This window comes from Nannobrachium achirus (genome assembly GCF_963921795.1).
Source record: "Nannobrachium achirus genome assembly, chromosome: 10".
NCBI classification, from domain to species: Eukaryota; Metazoa; Chordata; class Actinopteri; order Myctophiformes; family Myctophidae; genus Nannobrachium; species Nannobrachium achirus.
The window spans coordinates 31,271,136-31,286,335 of NC_137819.1; the positions used below are offsets into that span (position 1 = coordinate 31,271,136).

At 42.6% G+C, this 15,200-nt stretch overlaps 2 protein-coding genes across 4 annotated transcripts in view; one reads left to right on the forward strand and one right to left on the reverse strand.

Moving 5' to 3' along the window:
• Positions 1-6,179: 6,179 nt before the first annotated feature.
• LOC308292751 (uncharacterized protein) lies at positions 6,180-8,741 on the reverse strand. The gene is made up of 6 exons (XM_080735169.1): positions 8,410-8,741; positions 8,151-8,296; positions 7,978-8,045; positions 7,716-7,835; positions 6,521-6,625; positions 6,180-6,261 (listed from the first exon to the last, which is right to left on the reverse strand). Exons 1-6 carry the CDS (start codon positions 8,536-8,538, stop codon positions 6,215-6,217), a joined length of 615 nt encoding a protein of 204 aa, XP_080591295.1. The 5' UTR covers positions 8,539-8,741; the 3' UTR covers positions 6,180-6,214.
• A 4,476-nt stretch (positions 8,742-13,217) lies between these two features.
• pogza (pogo transposable element derived with ZNF domain a) overlaps positions 13,218-15,200 on the forward strand; it is a 38,982-nt gene continuing 36,999 nt past the window's right edge. For 2 of the 3 annotated variants that reach the window (XM_080734954.1, XM_080734956.1), the window contains exon 1: positions 13,218-13,351. The gene's annotated coding sequence lies outside the window, so the exon portion shown is untranslated. Of the gene's footprint in view, positions 13,356-15,200 lie in introns of all 3 variants that reach the window. The other variant, XM_080734955.1, reaches the window with a different exon arrangement.

A 15,200-nucleotide genomic window follows, 5' to 3' on the forward strand; every position in this document is an offset into this window, starting at 1 on the left:
GCAGATTGTATGTGCCACGTCACATACATTCTGTATAAATATCTGCCCCCTTGATCTCAAAGCATGCAGATGACAACAGAGTCTCGACATAACATTGGGAACCTACTGTATAGTGAACTAATACACTTTTGTGAAGCTAATATGAAGAACCAGGTCTTCAAAAAGGGTGATGTGATTCTCTACGACACGGGCATCCGCAAGAAGTTCAATGGGAAGCAGTGGAGGACGCTTTGCTCCCAAAAGGCATGCTCAAAGGAGTCCCAGGGACAGGGATACTGCCTCCTTCACCTTGCCCAACAGAGGAGGAAGAGGAGAGAAGAGAAGAGGAGAGACGACAGGAGCTGGTCCCCAGAAAACAAGGACCACACGTCATCATCATCTTCCTCATCTTCCCACTCCGCCACCTCTTTTTCAAACTCAGACTCCCCCCAGGAGCAGCCGACCAGGACACTGGCCACTCTGGATACGGAGGGCCACAACTTGAGCCAAGGATCGCTGGGAAATGAAAGCAGCAGTTCAGAGAACAGCGATCAGACAAGGATGCAGATGGTGATGGCACTCCAGCTCCATGCTCTCCCAACCATCCAGCTCCATCCTCTCCCAACCATCTCTTCAACCAGCACCACTTTCTCCTCCATCGCGACGTCCTCCGCTCAGCATTCGTGCACGCCGCAGAAGGGTGATGTGATCCGCCTGCACACAGGCTTACGCAAGAAGTTCAATGGCAAGACGTGGAGATCGTTGTGCTCCCACAAGGACTGCTATAAGGTGTTGAGGCAGCGGGGGTGCTGTAACCGCCACCTCTCCATAAAACCAATCAACAATGCAATGGAGAGCTCCATTGAAGTAGAGACAGGGACTGTGAAGAAGCATAGTCTCCCAACCATCTCTTCAACCACCACCTCTTCAGTACGCAGCCTCCCTGGAGCCAGAGGAGTGTCTGTTTCCGGCGCGATGTCATCCACCCATCATTTGTGCACGCCACTGGCGGCCACACAGCCCAAGTGTCAGAAGGGCGATGTGATGTGCCTGCCCTCAGGTGTACGCAAGAAGTTCAATGGCAAGCAGTGGAGATCCTTGTGCTCCCGCAAGGACTGCTATAAGGAGTCGCAGCCGCAGCGGCAGGGGTACTGCAACCGCCACTTCTCTACGAGGACCAAACAAGCAACGGAGAGCTCCATTGAAGTGGAGACAGGGACTGTGAAGAAGCAGAGTCTGGAAAGGCCACCTTATTCTTACATCGCCCTCATCACCATGGCCATCATCCAGAGCCCGGAGAAGAAGCTCACCCTAAATGGGATCAGTGAATTTATCAGGAAGCGCTTCCCATACTATAGAGAGTTCTCTGCTTGGAAAAAGTCTCTCCGTTGTAGTTTGTGTCACAACGACGCCTTCGTGAAAAGCAAGGTGAAGGAGCCAGACAACATCACCGGCAAAAGAAGGGCCTACTACTGGACCTTGGACCCACAGTCTGAAAACATGTTCGACAACGGGAGTTTCGTTAGGAGGAGGAAACGGTTCAAGAGGCTCCAGTCAGATGGCGAGGGACCAGCTGTTCCCCTTGTACCCTCAGAGACTAATAGGAAGAGGAAGAGAGGGGAGGAGGAGGTGGAGCAGCAGCAGCAGACCAACAAGAGTCTGAGGACCTCTGAGGAGATCCCGGAAGAAAGATTCATAAAGAATGCTGCTGTCCTGCCAGACTGGCCTTCTATCCACCAACCATCCTCTGCAGAAACGCTGCCACTTGCTGTATCAGAGTCTGAGGATGAGCCCCTGATGATTCATGGACGCTCTGTAGCCGAGTATCAGCAGCTATACCACTCAGTAGTTGACCCAATGCTGCAGTTTTCTAATGGCAAACCCCGCGAGTACACCCTGGAGCTGGGCCGTAGAATCAAACAGCGGCTATGGGAAGCACTGTCTGGCCCCACCCATAGCTTTACTCTGCTGGCTAATGGACAGCAACACTTTACAGAGTCCTTCTCGGGAGGCCTTCATGCACCAAGGATTGCAGTGGACATCAGCTTGGAGCCACCTCCACCCAAGAGGACCATCTACACCGGGAAGAAGAGGGGACGAAAGCCGAAAAACTATTGTCCTTCCGCAGAGACAGTACCCAAGAACACTATCTACACCGGGAAGAAGAGGGGAAGAAAGCCAAAAAACTATTGTCCTTCCGCAGGGACAGTAGTACTGGAGGTTCTACAGGGCCCACCGCCCACCCATTCACAGACAAGTACTGGCTCCAGGCAGGGTGTGGGCCAGGAGGAGCAGCAGGACCAGTGCGGCTGCCAGCCTTCCTGAACACTCACACACACACACACACACACACACACACACACACACACACACACACACACACACACACACACACACACACACACACACACACATATATATATATATATATATAATATAATTGTATATAATAAATGATGTATTTCTATATTTGTATTTTGGAGGACATTTTGTATGATCCAAGCTCATAATAAATACCACGAAAGATTAATTTGTGTCATCTGATTCATATCTCGGCATGCAAATCATTGTTATAGTAAATAATAACTAACAGGTAATGTAAGCTACAACATTTTCAAGTGATAACAACTTATAGGGAATTGGAAATTATAGTATTATTAAGCAAGGTTACTGTGTTTAGGCCCCAAGTGCGGCTACACAAAATAACTTTCATTTTCATTTCAACTTTCAACTTGTTGCTATGTAGAGATATTTGTAATCCTTGAGCTGTGCTCCTTGGCTTGAAGGATCTCCAACATCTGGCTTTGTCCGTTAAGTACGCCCAGGTTCACACTGGCCAAGCTTGAAATTAACTTAAAATAGCACCTCTCACACTCAAATCACACTGGGTGTGATACTTGAATAAATATTTTATGTTTTTCCAAAAAATCTCATGTCTAATGGTTTGACCTCCCCTAAATGCCTTCATTGTGTTGTTAATTAACACATATATCTGACATTTTGAAATATTAGTTACACAAAATAACCCATCATAATGTATCCCTTCTCTCTGAAAACGAATAAATCCAAAAGTAACACTTTTTCACCAGATGAGGGAGACATCTAACAAGGCATGCATGACACAACAACAATGGTGCCCTTGATATTAGTTGGCAACTATTGTATAGTTGTTATTATTATAGCAATAGTAATACATTGTCATGTACTGCAAGAGCAGGCTTCCACTCAGTGTTTAGAATGTATTTAGAGTTTGTTTATCTTTTTTGTACAATTGGAAATACTAGAAGCTCGGCCGCCCCAAAAGGGCGGCCTAGCGTCTAGTCGCCAGCCTGGCCAACTCGGGCACGATGTAAATAGGGAATTAATGCCCCGCCCTTTAATGCAAACCCCATTATACCTGTTGTCATAGGACTCGTTTTGACCATCTGTTTGCCTGTGTCCATTCATGCCCATATATGGTGATATCTGTCTGTCTGCATCCATTTTATGCCCATATATGGAGATCTCTGTAGGACCCGTTTTGACCATCTGTTTGCCTGTGTTCATTTATGCCCATATATGGAGTTATCTGTCTGTCTGCGTCCATTTTATGCCCATATATGGAGATCTATGTAGGACCCGTTTGACCATCTGTTTGCCTGTGTCCATTTATGCTCATCTGTTTGCCTGTGTCCATTTATGCCCATATATGGAGATATCTGTCTGTCTGCGTCCATTTTATGCCCATATATGGCGATCTCTGTAGGACCCGTTTTGACCAATTGATTGCCTGTGTCCATTTATGCCCATATATGGAGATATCTGTCTGTGTGTCCATTTTGTGCCCATATATGGAGATCTCTGTAGGACCCGTTTTGACCTTCTGTTTGCCTGTGTCCATTTATGCTCATATATGGAGATATCTGTATCTGTCTGTATCCATTTTATGCCCATTTTATGCCGGTGGGACGAAAGGTTCTCGAGATAACGCAGATTACATACATACACACTCACAGAGATTTTTTTGACTCATGTGGCGTACGTGATGTCAGAGCCTTTTATGAAGTGATGTCACAATGAGTCAGCGCTTGCGCCGATTTCCTACGGAACAGCCAACAATCAGCTCCGCATAAGGAGATTCCGAACGTTTTGCGCCGGTTTCGGAACACCGCGCATCGGGTCGGGTCGATGCCCGGCACTGCACTCCGCGCCGTGGCGGGGAACGCGCGTGCTGAATCTGAAGCCGGTGGGACGAACGGTTCTCGAGATACGCGGATTACAGACACGCAGAGACTTCTCGCATTTATTGTAAGATTAAATATATATACTGTATAATATACAAATGCAACAAAAGAACATGGAAAAGAATATAGTGCAGGTAGAGGCAATAGTGGTGTTTGATGTGTGTATGCCACTGTGGGTCCTTCCATGACAGTGAGTAGATTTGCCAAATAGATGTGATGCTTTCTGGGATTCTTCAGGGAGAAAAATAAATATTCCCACTGGCAGTTATCCTCTTCACCAGGTCTCTGCCTAAGCTAAAGGTGTTTCATAGCAACCTTCCGTAGCAACCTTTCCTAAATATTTCCTAAAACCACATAAATAACCAGAAAACCTAGACCAGGAAATGGTTCATTCACCCCACAAATGTGCAAAAGACGGTTTCGTCTTGACATGGCCCTAACAAACGTATATACACAATGCAGGAATTACGGTGAATAACATTTAGATTTCTTCGAAGCATTGATTGTCAAGCCTCAAACCATTGAACATTTAAAGTTGACGGACGGCCAACCATATAAAAACATATAATTTAATTTTACTTTCATATGTTTTCATATGGGGATTCCACTGCCATATTCTATTCCCCTTATGCCTATATGGAGATCCCTGATGTCATCAATGTCATCCCAGCTCAGTAGAAGGATATAGCTCACGTGTTCTGACATCACAGCGATGTTGCAAATTAATTCAGTCCTTGTCCCTTTTATGCCCATATGGCGATCCCTGATGTCATCAATATTAAGCCCATGTGTGTCACAGTGTGTGACACATCCCAGCTCATCCATATTTGGGAAAATATGGCCACATTTTGTCCAACTTAAACAACCAACCAATTGCAAGTCACACTTGCAAATGAATTCCTCCTTGTCCCTTTTATGCTCATACTGTATATGGAGATGTTGTGTCAGTCTCATGTGGTCTATGACATAAAACATCTATGATATCAGACGTCAGTCATCTATCTCCATATTTGGGAAAATATGGACACATTTTGGCCTTATTTTGTCCAACTTAAACAACCAACCAGGTCTGTGCATTTTTTTGGTCAAAGTTGATCCCATTAATATAGTCTTTAAAAGACAAAGAAGCGGAATTGTACACACTATAGCCAATATTTATTGCGACCGGAGGTCGCACTTACTACAGAAAGCTGCTCGAGGTGTCCGTCTGTCCGTCACACACGTCACACGTCACACGTCACACTTTTGCCCTGCTCATATCTACGCAACCGTTGCCCCGATCCATGCCAGATTTTGCACACACACTCCTTACCTGCCAAACTACAACCTCCAAGGACCCCCGGAGCTCCAGGGACCCCCAGCTCCCTGGGGGACCCCCAAGTGTAAAAAATGAGCACATGTGCAAAAATTACCAAATGACCACCCCAACGGAGCTGCTCACGGGGAATTCCTGGGGACCACCCACTCCTGGTGCTCCAGAACGGATGCAAAAGTGGTGGCGCCCCCAGTGGAGGACCCCCTGCCACTGCAGCTCACATAAAATGCCGTAACTCTGGCTAGGAGCGTCCGGGAGAGCCGGGGCCAGTACCTATTCGTCCGCCAAGGCAACGCGGACACCCCACCCCTCATTTCTCACATGGCCCTCTTCTAGCGCCACCTACAGGCCGATTTTTAAAACACATTTTTGGCCACTGCTCCTACAGTTTTGGCCCTCAAATCACGAAAATCACTACACAGTATGTCTACACTCATCTCATCAACATGGATCAGGAAGTTTTTGGAAGAAAAAATGTTTGCCCTATTTGTGGAGATAAGTGACCTACGGTCGCTTATCTCCCGATTAGGGAGTCTTACTGGTTTTAGGATGCAGAGGGATTGTTGATCCCATGTCAAAGTACCAGGAATGATAAAACAAGATGAGTGTGTCTTCTGTATTTTAGATGGTGGAAACTTCAGGAGAAAAACATGGAATGCACATTTGAAGATGTGAATGATTTTTATTACATATTGTTCTATGCTTTCTTCACAGCAGCTGTCATGTTGTCTGCAGAGCAAAACTCTGCAAGGAGAGAGAGAAACACATGCATATAAGGAGAGAAAGACATGAATATGAGCATAGAAACACGTACATATGAGCAGAGCATCTTCTACTAGTCTAGTTGTTGGAGTAGACCACTGACGTCTGACTGTCTCTCCTACACTATCTCCATCTCAGCTTTCCTTACAGCCGTCACACCACATTTCCCCCAACAATAATAACTGCTACAGTAGCTCAGTAACTGACTGACAAGGTTTTTGTTTCATGAGTTGGATTGAACCTTGTTCCTGGTTGTAGTGGAAGCTGGCTGGCAGAGAGAAGTTCAAACACTTGGCCTGCTGACGAAACACTTCCAGGTCAGATTCCTCCAGGCTCGTCCCCCTCCCTGGTAAAACAATGCAAATAATTATGCAATGTTACATTTTATGTGTGTGTAAATATATATATATATATATATATATATATACACACACGTGTGTGTGTGTGTGTGTGTGTGTGTGTGTGTGTGTGTGTGTGTGTGTGTACGGATGTACGGTACGGTATATATATATATATATATATATATATATATATATATATATGTTACAGTATGGTTGGGTAACTCAGGACGGTAAGAGTAAGAGCGCTTGTTTTGTCGTTCACCACACACTAATCACCACCAGATGGCGACGACAGCCCATAGACAGCCATTCACTAGTGCAGGCGCTGACGTCACTCGTTTGCGACTCTCTTTCTTTATTTACTAGCCTAGCTGGGCGGTGTTTAGCCATTAGCTTAGCCATTAGCTTAGCCATTAGCTTACTATGAGCGTTTATCGTGGGCTTGCCCAGGCCTTACGGCCTGGGCATAAATATAACGATTGCATTCACCACGGCTTCGTAACTCGCGCGGCCGGCCCTGGCCCGCTCTTCGCGGCCACTCGCGCCTGCGGCGCTCGGGGGCGAAGAGCAGGACCAAGGTCCGCTGGCCTTCGCGCCACTTGCAATGTAGTGGACAATCGAGCGGCCCCGCCTGGAGGACGTTGTTGTGGGCGACCGCTTGTTCCGCCCCGTGCGGCACCGCGAGTGCTCCGTTTCTCGACCGTCCTGTTTCTCTAACAAACCGTGACATATATATATATATATATATATATATATATACCGGTATAATTAAATTGTAGTGTGCTGGGCTGTTAGTTGACTGTGTGGAGAGACTTCCCAGCACCCGTGTCTGTACATTTTCTATTGTGTTATTAGGCCTATGTGTTGTTGGTTTTTGTTCATTTAACCATTTATTTTATGTCTTTAGGGAAACACTGTACACTAATCGTTGTAGAGAGCACCCCCTCCCCTCTGTGTTTTGTTCAGCTGTTGAGGTTTCCTTTTACCATAAGTGTTACAATATCGGAGCATTGGCGGGGGGATTTGCAACTATAAAAAGTGGATGGAGGGTGTGTGTGTGTGTGTGTGTGTGTGTGTGTGTGTGTGTGTGTTTACCAAAAATAAACAGAGCGTGATGAATGGGGGAGTCGATCTCTCTGACTGAGGTGGTGAAGTTGAGAACCAAACAGTTCACACAAGTAGATAACAAACTGAACCTGCGAGAAATACCTTCAACTGGGGAAGAGAGGAGAGTAGTCCATGATGATGTTACATGTAATTTACATTTGTGATGTTGACAGATGTTTTTACATCCTTTATGTCTATGTCAACTGTGCTGTATCTTACATTCATGATGATGTCATGTGTTGTATCTTACTTGCAACATCTATGGTGATGTCAGAGATAGCAATCATCTTGGCCTGAGAGCTGTGACAGGTTCCATTTCTGACAAGGACATATACTCTTATGAACACATCCTTTTTTTAGGCAAGACAGCTTTATTTATAATGCACACCGCACACGCACACTCTCTGTACACACATAACTCACATTCGAACACGGTGCGTCATGATGAGCGTGCTGTTGTCCTCAGGAGAAGCTGTGATGTCTCTCCAAGAAGACTGTGCCATCTTCAGAATAGACTTAAAGTCGTCACTGTCTGAAAACCCTTCGATTAAGTTCCAACGACCTGAAAGCTGTCAAAGACAAACACACACAGACGCACACACAGTTAGTTAGTTGACCAGAGTCCCTTGCTAAATATCAGAAATATGCAGTAAGAATGATGTAACATTTGTTTGAATTAGACCTGGGCATTGTCCAGAGACAGTGGTGTGATGATGGTCTCACAGTCCTGTGGAGGTGTTGCTGCTGGTGCGGTTTTACCAAGACTCAAACTCCCGACCAAAAGAAACACAACGTTCCACACAATAAACATGGCTGTCAGATCAAGTTTCTTCACAAATGTTTACAAATGTAAAAAGTTCCAAAACGTAGACCTGGAACAAAAGAATGTCGGAAAAAAGGCAGACAGGACAACAGCTTTGACTGATGTCTTGCAGTAATTTCTATTCAAATGGTCTTTGAAAATGTGACTGAAGCCAGCAGTATTTATAAAGACACTGTGTGGAGAGGTCAGGTTCTCCACAAACTCCAGGATTTGTTAAAATTGTTATTCCCCCAATTTTCAAACTTTAACAGGTGTTTTCTGTGTTTTCTCTGTCCCAAACTGCCAAGATTGGGCAACATTGGACTTTCAAAGGTTCTGCTGTCACAAACAGCCTTATTCTGTTCCAGGTGAACTGCGATTTCACAACAACACTGCTGGATTTCTGCATAGAAGTAAACAATAACAAAAATACTTTTTTATTTTATTTTTAAATTCAATAAAGTGCCTTTCCAAACCTAAAAGGATGCTTAAACAAAAACAACAACAACAACAACAGCACACTGAAGCAACACACCAGTAGAACATAACTTTTCCACGTCACTACAGTAAGGCACCAGTTGGATAAAACGTCAATAAATAATTATTAACTTGCCACATCAGTGGTTGGGCCCCAACTGCTGATCTTTGACCTGTAAACATACAGGAAGTCATTTCTACTGTGTTTGTATGCCAGTGATCAATCTTGAATTTATAGTCCGGTAAAATTAAGGCAGAGGTTGGACAAAATTTTATTATTTAGTTTTTCAACTGATTCTGTTAGGAAATTAGGTCTTCTAGCCAGGATAAAAAATCTACCATAATCTGCTCACTGCAAATACCCACAGTGGCCAAATCAAGTTGGGCTCCCATCGACTTTCTATACAGGAGGAAAATACCCAGAAAAAAAATCAGCTTTAAGTAGGATGTGAGGGGTCTAACAAGGGGTTTGTCATGATGCTGAATCCATTGCAAGCATTTGTTTTGCACACAAAAAACTTTCATTGGCCCCACAAAACGCCAAAAAAAGATGATATTTTTGATGACTCATCACTTTTCATCACTAAACCATCATTTTCTGGGGCCATTTTTAGCCCAAGGAATGTTTTTTGTGCAAAACAAATGCTTGCAATGGATTCAGCATCATGACAAACCCCTAGTTAGACCCCTCACATCCTACTTAAAGCTAATTTTTTATCTGGGTATTTTCCTCCTGTATAGAAAGTCGATGGGAGCCCAACTTGATTTGGCCACTGTGGGTATTTGCAGTGAGCAGATCATGATAGATTTCTTTATCCTGGCTAGTAGACCTAATTTCCTAACAGAATCAGTTGAAAAACTAAATAATAAAATTTTGTCCAACCTGAGTGTATTTATTCCCTAGATTTACTAGACTATTATGATGGTGGTGATTCATAGACAAAATCAATGCAGACAAAGAGTTTTGTTTTCTGTGTTGTTGATTGTGTTGTGGAGGTTTTCCAGTGTGAGCTCTCGACACAGAACATATGAATTTCACATCATCCTCCTCTCGATAGATTGATAGCATTCAGGTTAAATACACTTTAATCATGTTGTAACCAGTAGATTTTCACTTCTCACTTATAGTAAATAGGTATGGTAAGGTATGGTTGTTTGAGGACCTAAGCAACCTCACATTCTTTTTGGGGGACAGAAGTTCAGATAAATAATCTGGGGCCAGCCCATGCAGAGTTTTGGAAGTAATTAGACTGATTTTAAAAACAATTCTGCACTCAATGGGCAGCCAGTGCAATGCAGCAAGTACTGGAGTAATGTGCTCTTCTATACGTATTCGTTAGCAGTCTAGAGGCTGCATTCTGTACTAGCTGAAGGCGGTGTATAGAAGAGCAACTCAAGGTGGAAAACAAAGAATTGCAATAATCCAGCCGTGAGGATATAAAAGCGTGGATTAATTTTCCAGGTCTTGAGGTGTCAGAAGGGACTTGATCTTTTTTATATTTCTTAACTGGAAGAAACAGGTTTGGACCACTTTTTTACATGTGGTTCAAAGTTCATCTTACTATCAAAAAGAACACCTAGGTTCTTTGACACCTTCTTGAATGTATTTAGCCTTCTTGAATAATTAGGCCTCACAGCAACTTGTAACACCCAGGATTCTTTAAACCAAGTTTCTGCGTGGATAGCCAACATCTTGAGCGCTAGCCCACAAGGGAGATAGGCCTATTATGACTTTTGGTCAACAGGCAAAGGCTCTGATGAGCAACTCTGCTACACATACGCAGTCAGATATTCAGAGGATTGTAACATTCACAACTGTACACATTATTTAGACTCTGTGTGCACTAGATATTAAAACCCAAACCAAGTTAAATGCTCACCATAATAGCAACATAGCTAACCAAAGGCTAACCCAGTTCAAACAAAGCAACAGTATTACAGAGAGTCAAAAAGAGTAGCTACAAGAAAAGTAGAATTTTGTTCAAACAATAAAATCATTAGAATTAGTGTGGGATTGTTTTGGAGCTTGTGACCTTTTGGCCTAGCTGTTAGCATTGCTGCATGGCTGCCTGGTTCAGACTATCTGTTCCCACAGACAAAATGATACTTTCACAATCAATGAGTTAATTTATCAGAATGCTGAATTCTCTCACTTTGCTTGGACACAAAGTTAACACTGGACACATCCATTTGGCTCGGAGTCGGTTAACATAATCTAACTATATTGGCTTTGGATCAGCCAGTTTGTGAAAGTAATGGAAGGGGCAGGGCAGGGGAAGCTGAGAAGTCACAGAAATACACTTGGAATTATGGTGCTAGCTATAGGCCTATGCAGTGTTCAGACATCCTTGTTTTAGCTGGTTGTCCTAAAGTCCCATAATTATCTGCAAAACACACAAATGTGCTGGTAACTATTAACTATTATAATAGCATAACAGGCTAATCTTATACTATTATAATTGTGTTCAGCACTTATAGTCATTTATCATGTTCTGTCCCACTCATTCTAACTGCCATTCAGTGTTGAAAGCAGCAGACACTATAGTTGTGCGCTAAATTTATTGTCCCCTAAATCCAGAGGAAAATGCCTCTGGTGCGTATGTGCATAGATGTGTGTATTGGCGTGTATTTCATTTTACTGTATATGGTTGCATCAACTTGCATGTATTGAAGATATAAAGTAGATATGTCACCCTAAGTTAGGCTAACAGCTAGCTGACAAGGTTTGGTTTATTTGCTATGCAGGGGAATACCAGATCACTTGCCCCACAACACAGTCGCCTCGGGCGTCTATCCTGTGGAGCGGTAGCCTCACGTAGCCAGGCTTACTCATCTGTGAAGAGAAAAGCCTGGTCAAGATATGAAGCAGAGAGAGTTCTAGGAGGTGGGACAGAATTTTCCCGGAAGTTGTCTTTTTTTTGGCAAACGTATTCCCAGCTGAAAAAAATCGGTTCTACAATAAACAATATACAAACAAAAACATTAATTCGGAACAATGTTACACCAAGTACGAGTTAAGAGCTACAATCTATTTGTGTTTGTTTCGCCTGGGAATGTAAACAGACGTAACTTCCGTTAAACACAGCACTTCCGCCACTTCCGTCCGCTAGAACCTACCGCAAGTCATACCTTGCCCAGGATGGCGGAACGGTAGAACGGTCTCTGCCTGATATTCCCAGACGTAATGTTTGTAAACTATGCCTAAACGGTTAAACCTAACCATATTCCTAATCTTGACCTCAGTAAAACTATGCCTAGCTAACCCTAAAGCTATATCGAATCTTATCCTCTGTAAAACAAATACAAGAACTGCAACACTGAGCTGTCGGCTCTAAGCAATCGTTATATTTATGCCCAGGCCGTAAGGCCTGGGCAAGCGCACGATAAACGCATGAATGGGATGAAGCCTTATCGCTACTTCGCCTTATCGCTACACCGCCCAAACGGGACTAGCCCAACACGACACACGTGCATATCTCCTTGTATGGGCCGTGACTTCAGTTACTTTGTGTATGAGCATGGATCTTCAGATCCGTACTATAGTAGGCCTACTCACAAAGTGAAATGTAGGAGCCGCTCAATAATCTCCCCATAAAAAATATAGAGAAGGAACTTTAGTCTTTACAGTTGGTGGCTTGCTAAATGATGGACGTTAACATTAAATTAAAAATATATAAACCATTTTATATACAGCTATAAACCTCTAACCATCTTCTGTGAAGACTGCACCTTATTTCTGCACTGATTCTACACTATAAACTGATAGATAAATCTACCTATTTGAATAATTTTGTTCTAGTTGCTATAGGCTACTCGCTAACTCATTAATGTGGTAAAACAACATTAATAAGAATAAACCATTTACTACAAATTAGAGTTTTTGTTCAATAACGTTGTTTAAGATAATTTTTTGATGCAAGTACAAGTTAGATGTTATCCAGAAGACGAACAAAAACATGTTTCAATGTGTGAACTGGCTTAGCCTGTTAGCCACGTTGCTAACCAAGATGGCTAACACTTAACTTGGCCGAGTCACAAAAGCGTGGGATAAACCCTCCAAAAACAGGTAGCCTATGTGAAAAGGACAGATCTACATGTCATCAACGCGAGGCGTTTGGGACGCGTTCGTAGCTTGTAGATCTGTCCCTTTGGGGCAAACAACACCCTCGTACTGTGGAGTCTAGTTAGTCTAGAGCAGTTCCGCCCTCTCAGTGTGACGTAGTAGGGAGCGCACGCTGTTGGTGGATCACAGATAACCTATTTGGAAGCATTTGGGTCTTTCAATATACATATTTTTATATTTTATTAATATGTATGTGCCCGCCGTGCAAGCGCAGTGATTAGGGTGAGTGCGTGTTTCGATGTCATTATTATGTTTGATGTTTTATAGAGTGAATTCACACTTTGTTGATAGTTACTTTGCATGCTAGCCGGTTAGCATGTTAGCATTCTGGTGGGTGGGGGGGAGGAGGGGGGCTCTCCTCTCCCCTGTGTTTCCCACACAACAAGTTCGATACCAACAACGTAGTTTCTTGGTGAGAATAAATAAATAAAAGATTGCATCGTTTATTATCTTGTGTCGTCTTGCTGCCAAACCACCAGGATTGTTTTTGAATGAAGCTTTGAATGTGACATGTTAGCCGTTAGCCTAGCTTCATGGCTGCCCTGTTTTCCTGGCAGTTATTTCTGTATTTACCGTGTTTGTCTGTGCAGGCAGATATTCAGAGGATTCAAATGTTGCCAACAACATTGTTTTGACTTTGCTTATGTTATATTGTACTTACAAATAAACTAGATCAAGTTAAATGATCACCATGTTAGTTAGCAACATGGCTAAACAGAGGCTAGCCCAATTGAAACTAGACTGTAACCACACTAACAAGTCAACAGTGTTTGTTTATGTTAAAATATAACTAACAATGCATTGAAAACGATGTTATACAACATTGTTTATGTTTACATGCATTAAAAACAATCTTATATGAAGTCATTGAACAAAACCCCTAATTTGTAGTAACCAGTAGTTTAGTTGAGTTGATTAGGTAGGGGTTTATCAAATTAATTATTTAGTAGAACCATCTCATTCAAATAGATAAATGTAATGGATGAAATGTAAAGCTAATGCTTAGAATTGAGGTGCAGTCTGCACAGAAATGTTAAAGGGATCCCTGGCTAAAACGACAAATATGCCTTAATACATTATAATTGTCTTCTATAACTACAATGTAAAATTAAAAACACGTTAAATATTGTATTTCTTCTAGAAATAGCTAATCTTTCACTCAATAGGGGAAATGCCTGTCGCAAGTTGATGATGTCATAAAACCATATGTGGTCTATCCCTATGGAATTAATGGCATGCATGTGAAAATAAAAACAAACTTAATACTTCCTATGGTTAATATGAGCATCAAATCAATATTTCAAATGTGTTTTTTTGCACATGCATGCCATAAATTCCATAGGGATAGATCACACATGACATTTATGACATCATCATCAACTTGCGACGGGCATTTCCCCTATTGAGTGAAAGATTAGCTATTTCTAGAAGAAATCAAATATTTAAGGTGTTTTGAATTTTACATTGTAGTTATAGATTATAACAATTATAATGTATTAAGGCATATTTGTCGTATTTGCCAGGGATGCTTTTAAAGGCATAGCATGTAACATTGCCCTGTGTTTACATTTGTGATGTGTTGTTCATGAGTGATAAGAACGAATCACAAGAATGAATCATGAACAATTCGTTCATTTCCATAAACTGTTACGTTCACGCTTTCGTTCATACCCCCCGTCCCGTCCCCTCACCATAATAGCCCCCGGCACACAGGACGTGTGACGTAACAAAAATGCTCCTGCGATATTGTTTTTCACAGGACAATCGCGCTATGAACGGTGAACGAATCGTTTAAACGGATCATTACCGTGAACGTGATTTGTTCACTGAAATGAACAGGTTTTGCCCACCACTAGTTAACGTAACAAAACAATACATGTTTTCTTTTACCCATTATTTCCCTTTATACTAGGGATGCACCGATACAGGTTTTCTCAATTTAGATCCGATTTGGATATTTGGATATTTCCCTATACTTTACCGATACCCGATACTTACAGTAAGCTACATAGCAAGCTTTAAAAAATGCACCACCTTTCAATTAAAGCCATTTATTAATTGTAGAATAGGC

Excerpts from the sequence above, each read along its gene's own strand:
- LOC308292751 (XM_080735169.1), bottom strand. The coding sequence starts at position 8,538 with ATGTTTATTGTGTGGAACGTTGTGTTTCTTTTGGTCGGGAGTTTGAGT. Across the intron at positions 8,297-8,409 it reads TGTCTCTGGACAATGCCCAG|CTTTCAGGTCGTTGGAACTT; the intron begins GTCTAATTCAAA and ends TGTCTTTGACAG. Across the intron at positions 6,262-6,520 it reads CCACTACAACCAGGAACAAG|AGTTTTGCTCTGCAGACAAC; the intron begins GTTCAATCCAAC and ends CTCTCCTTGCAG.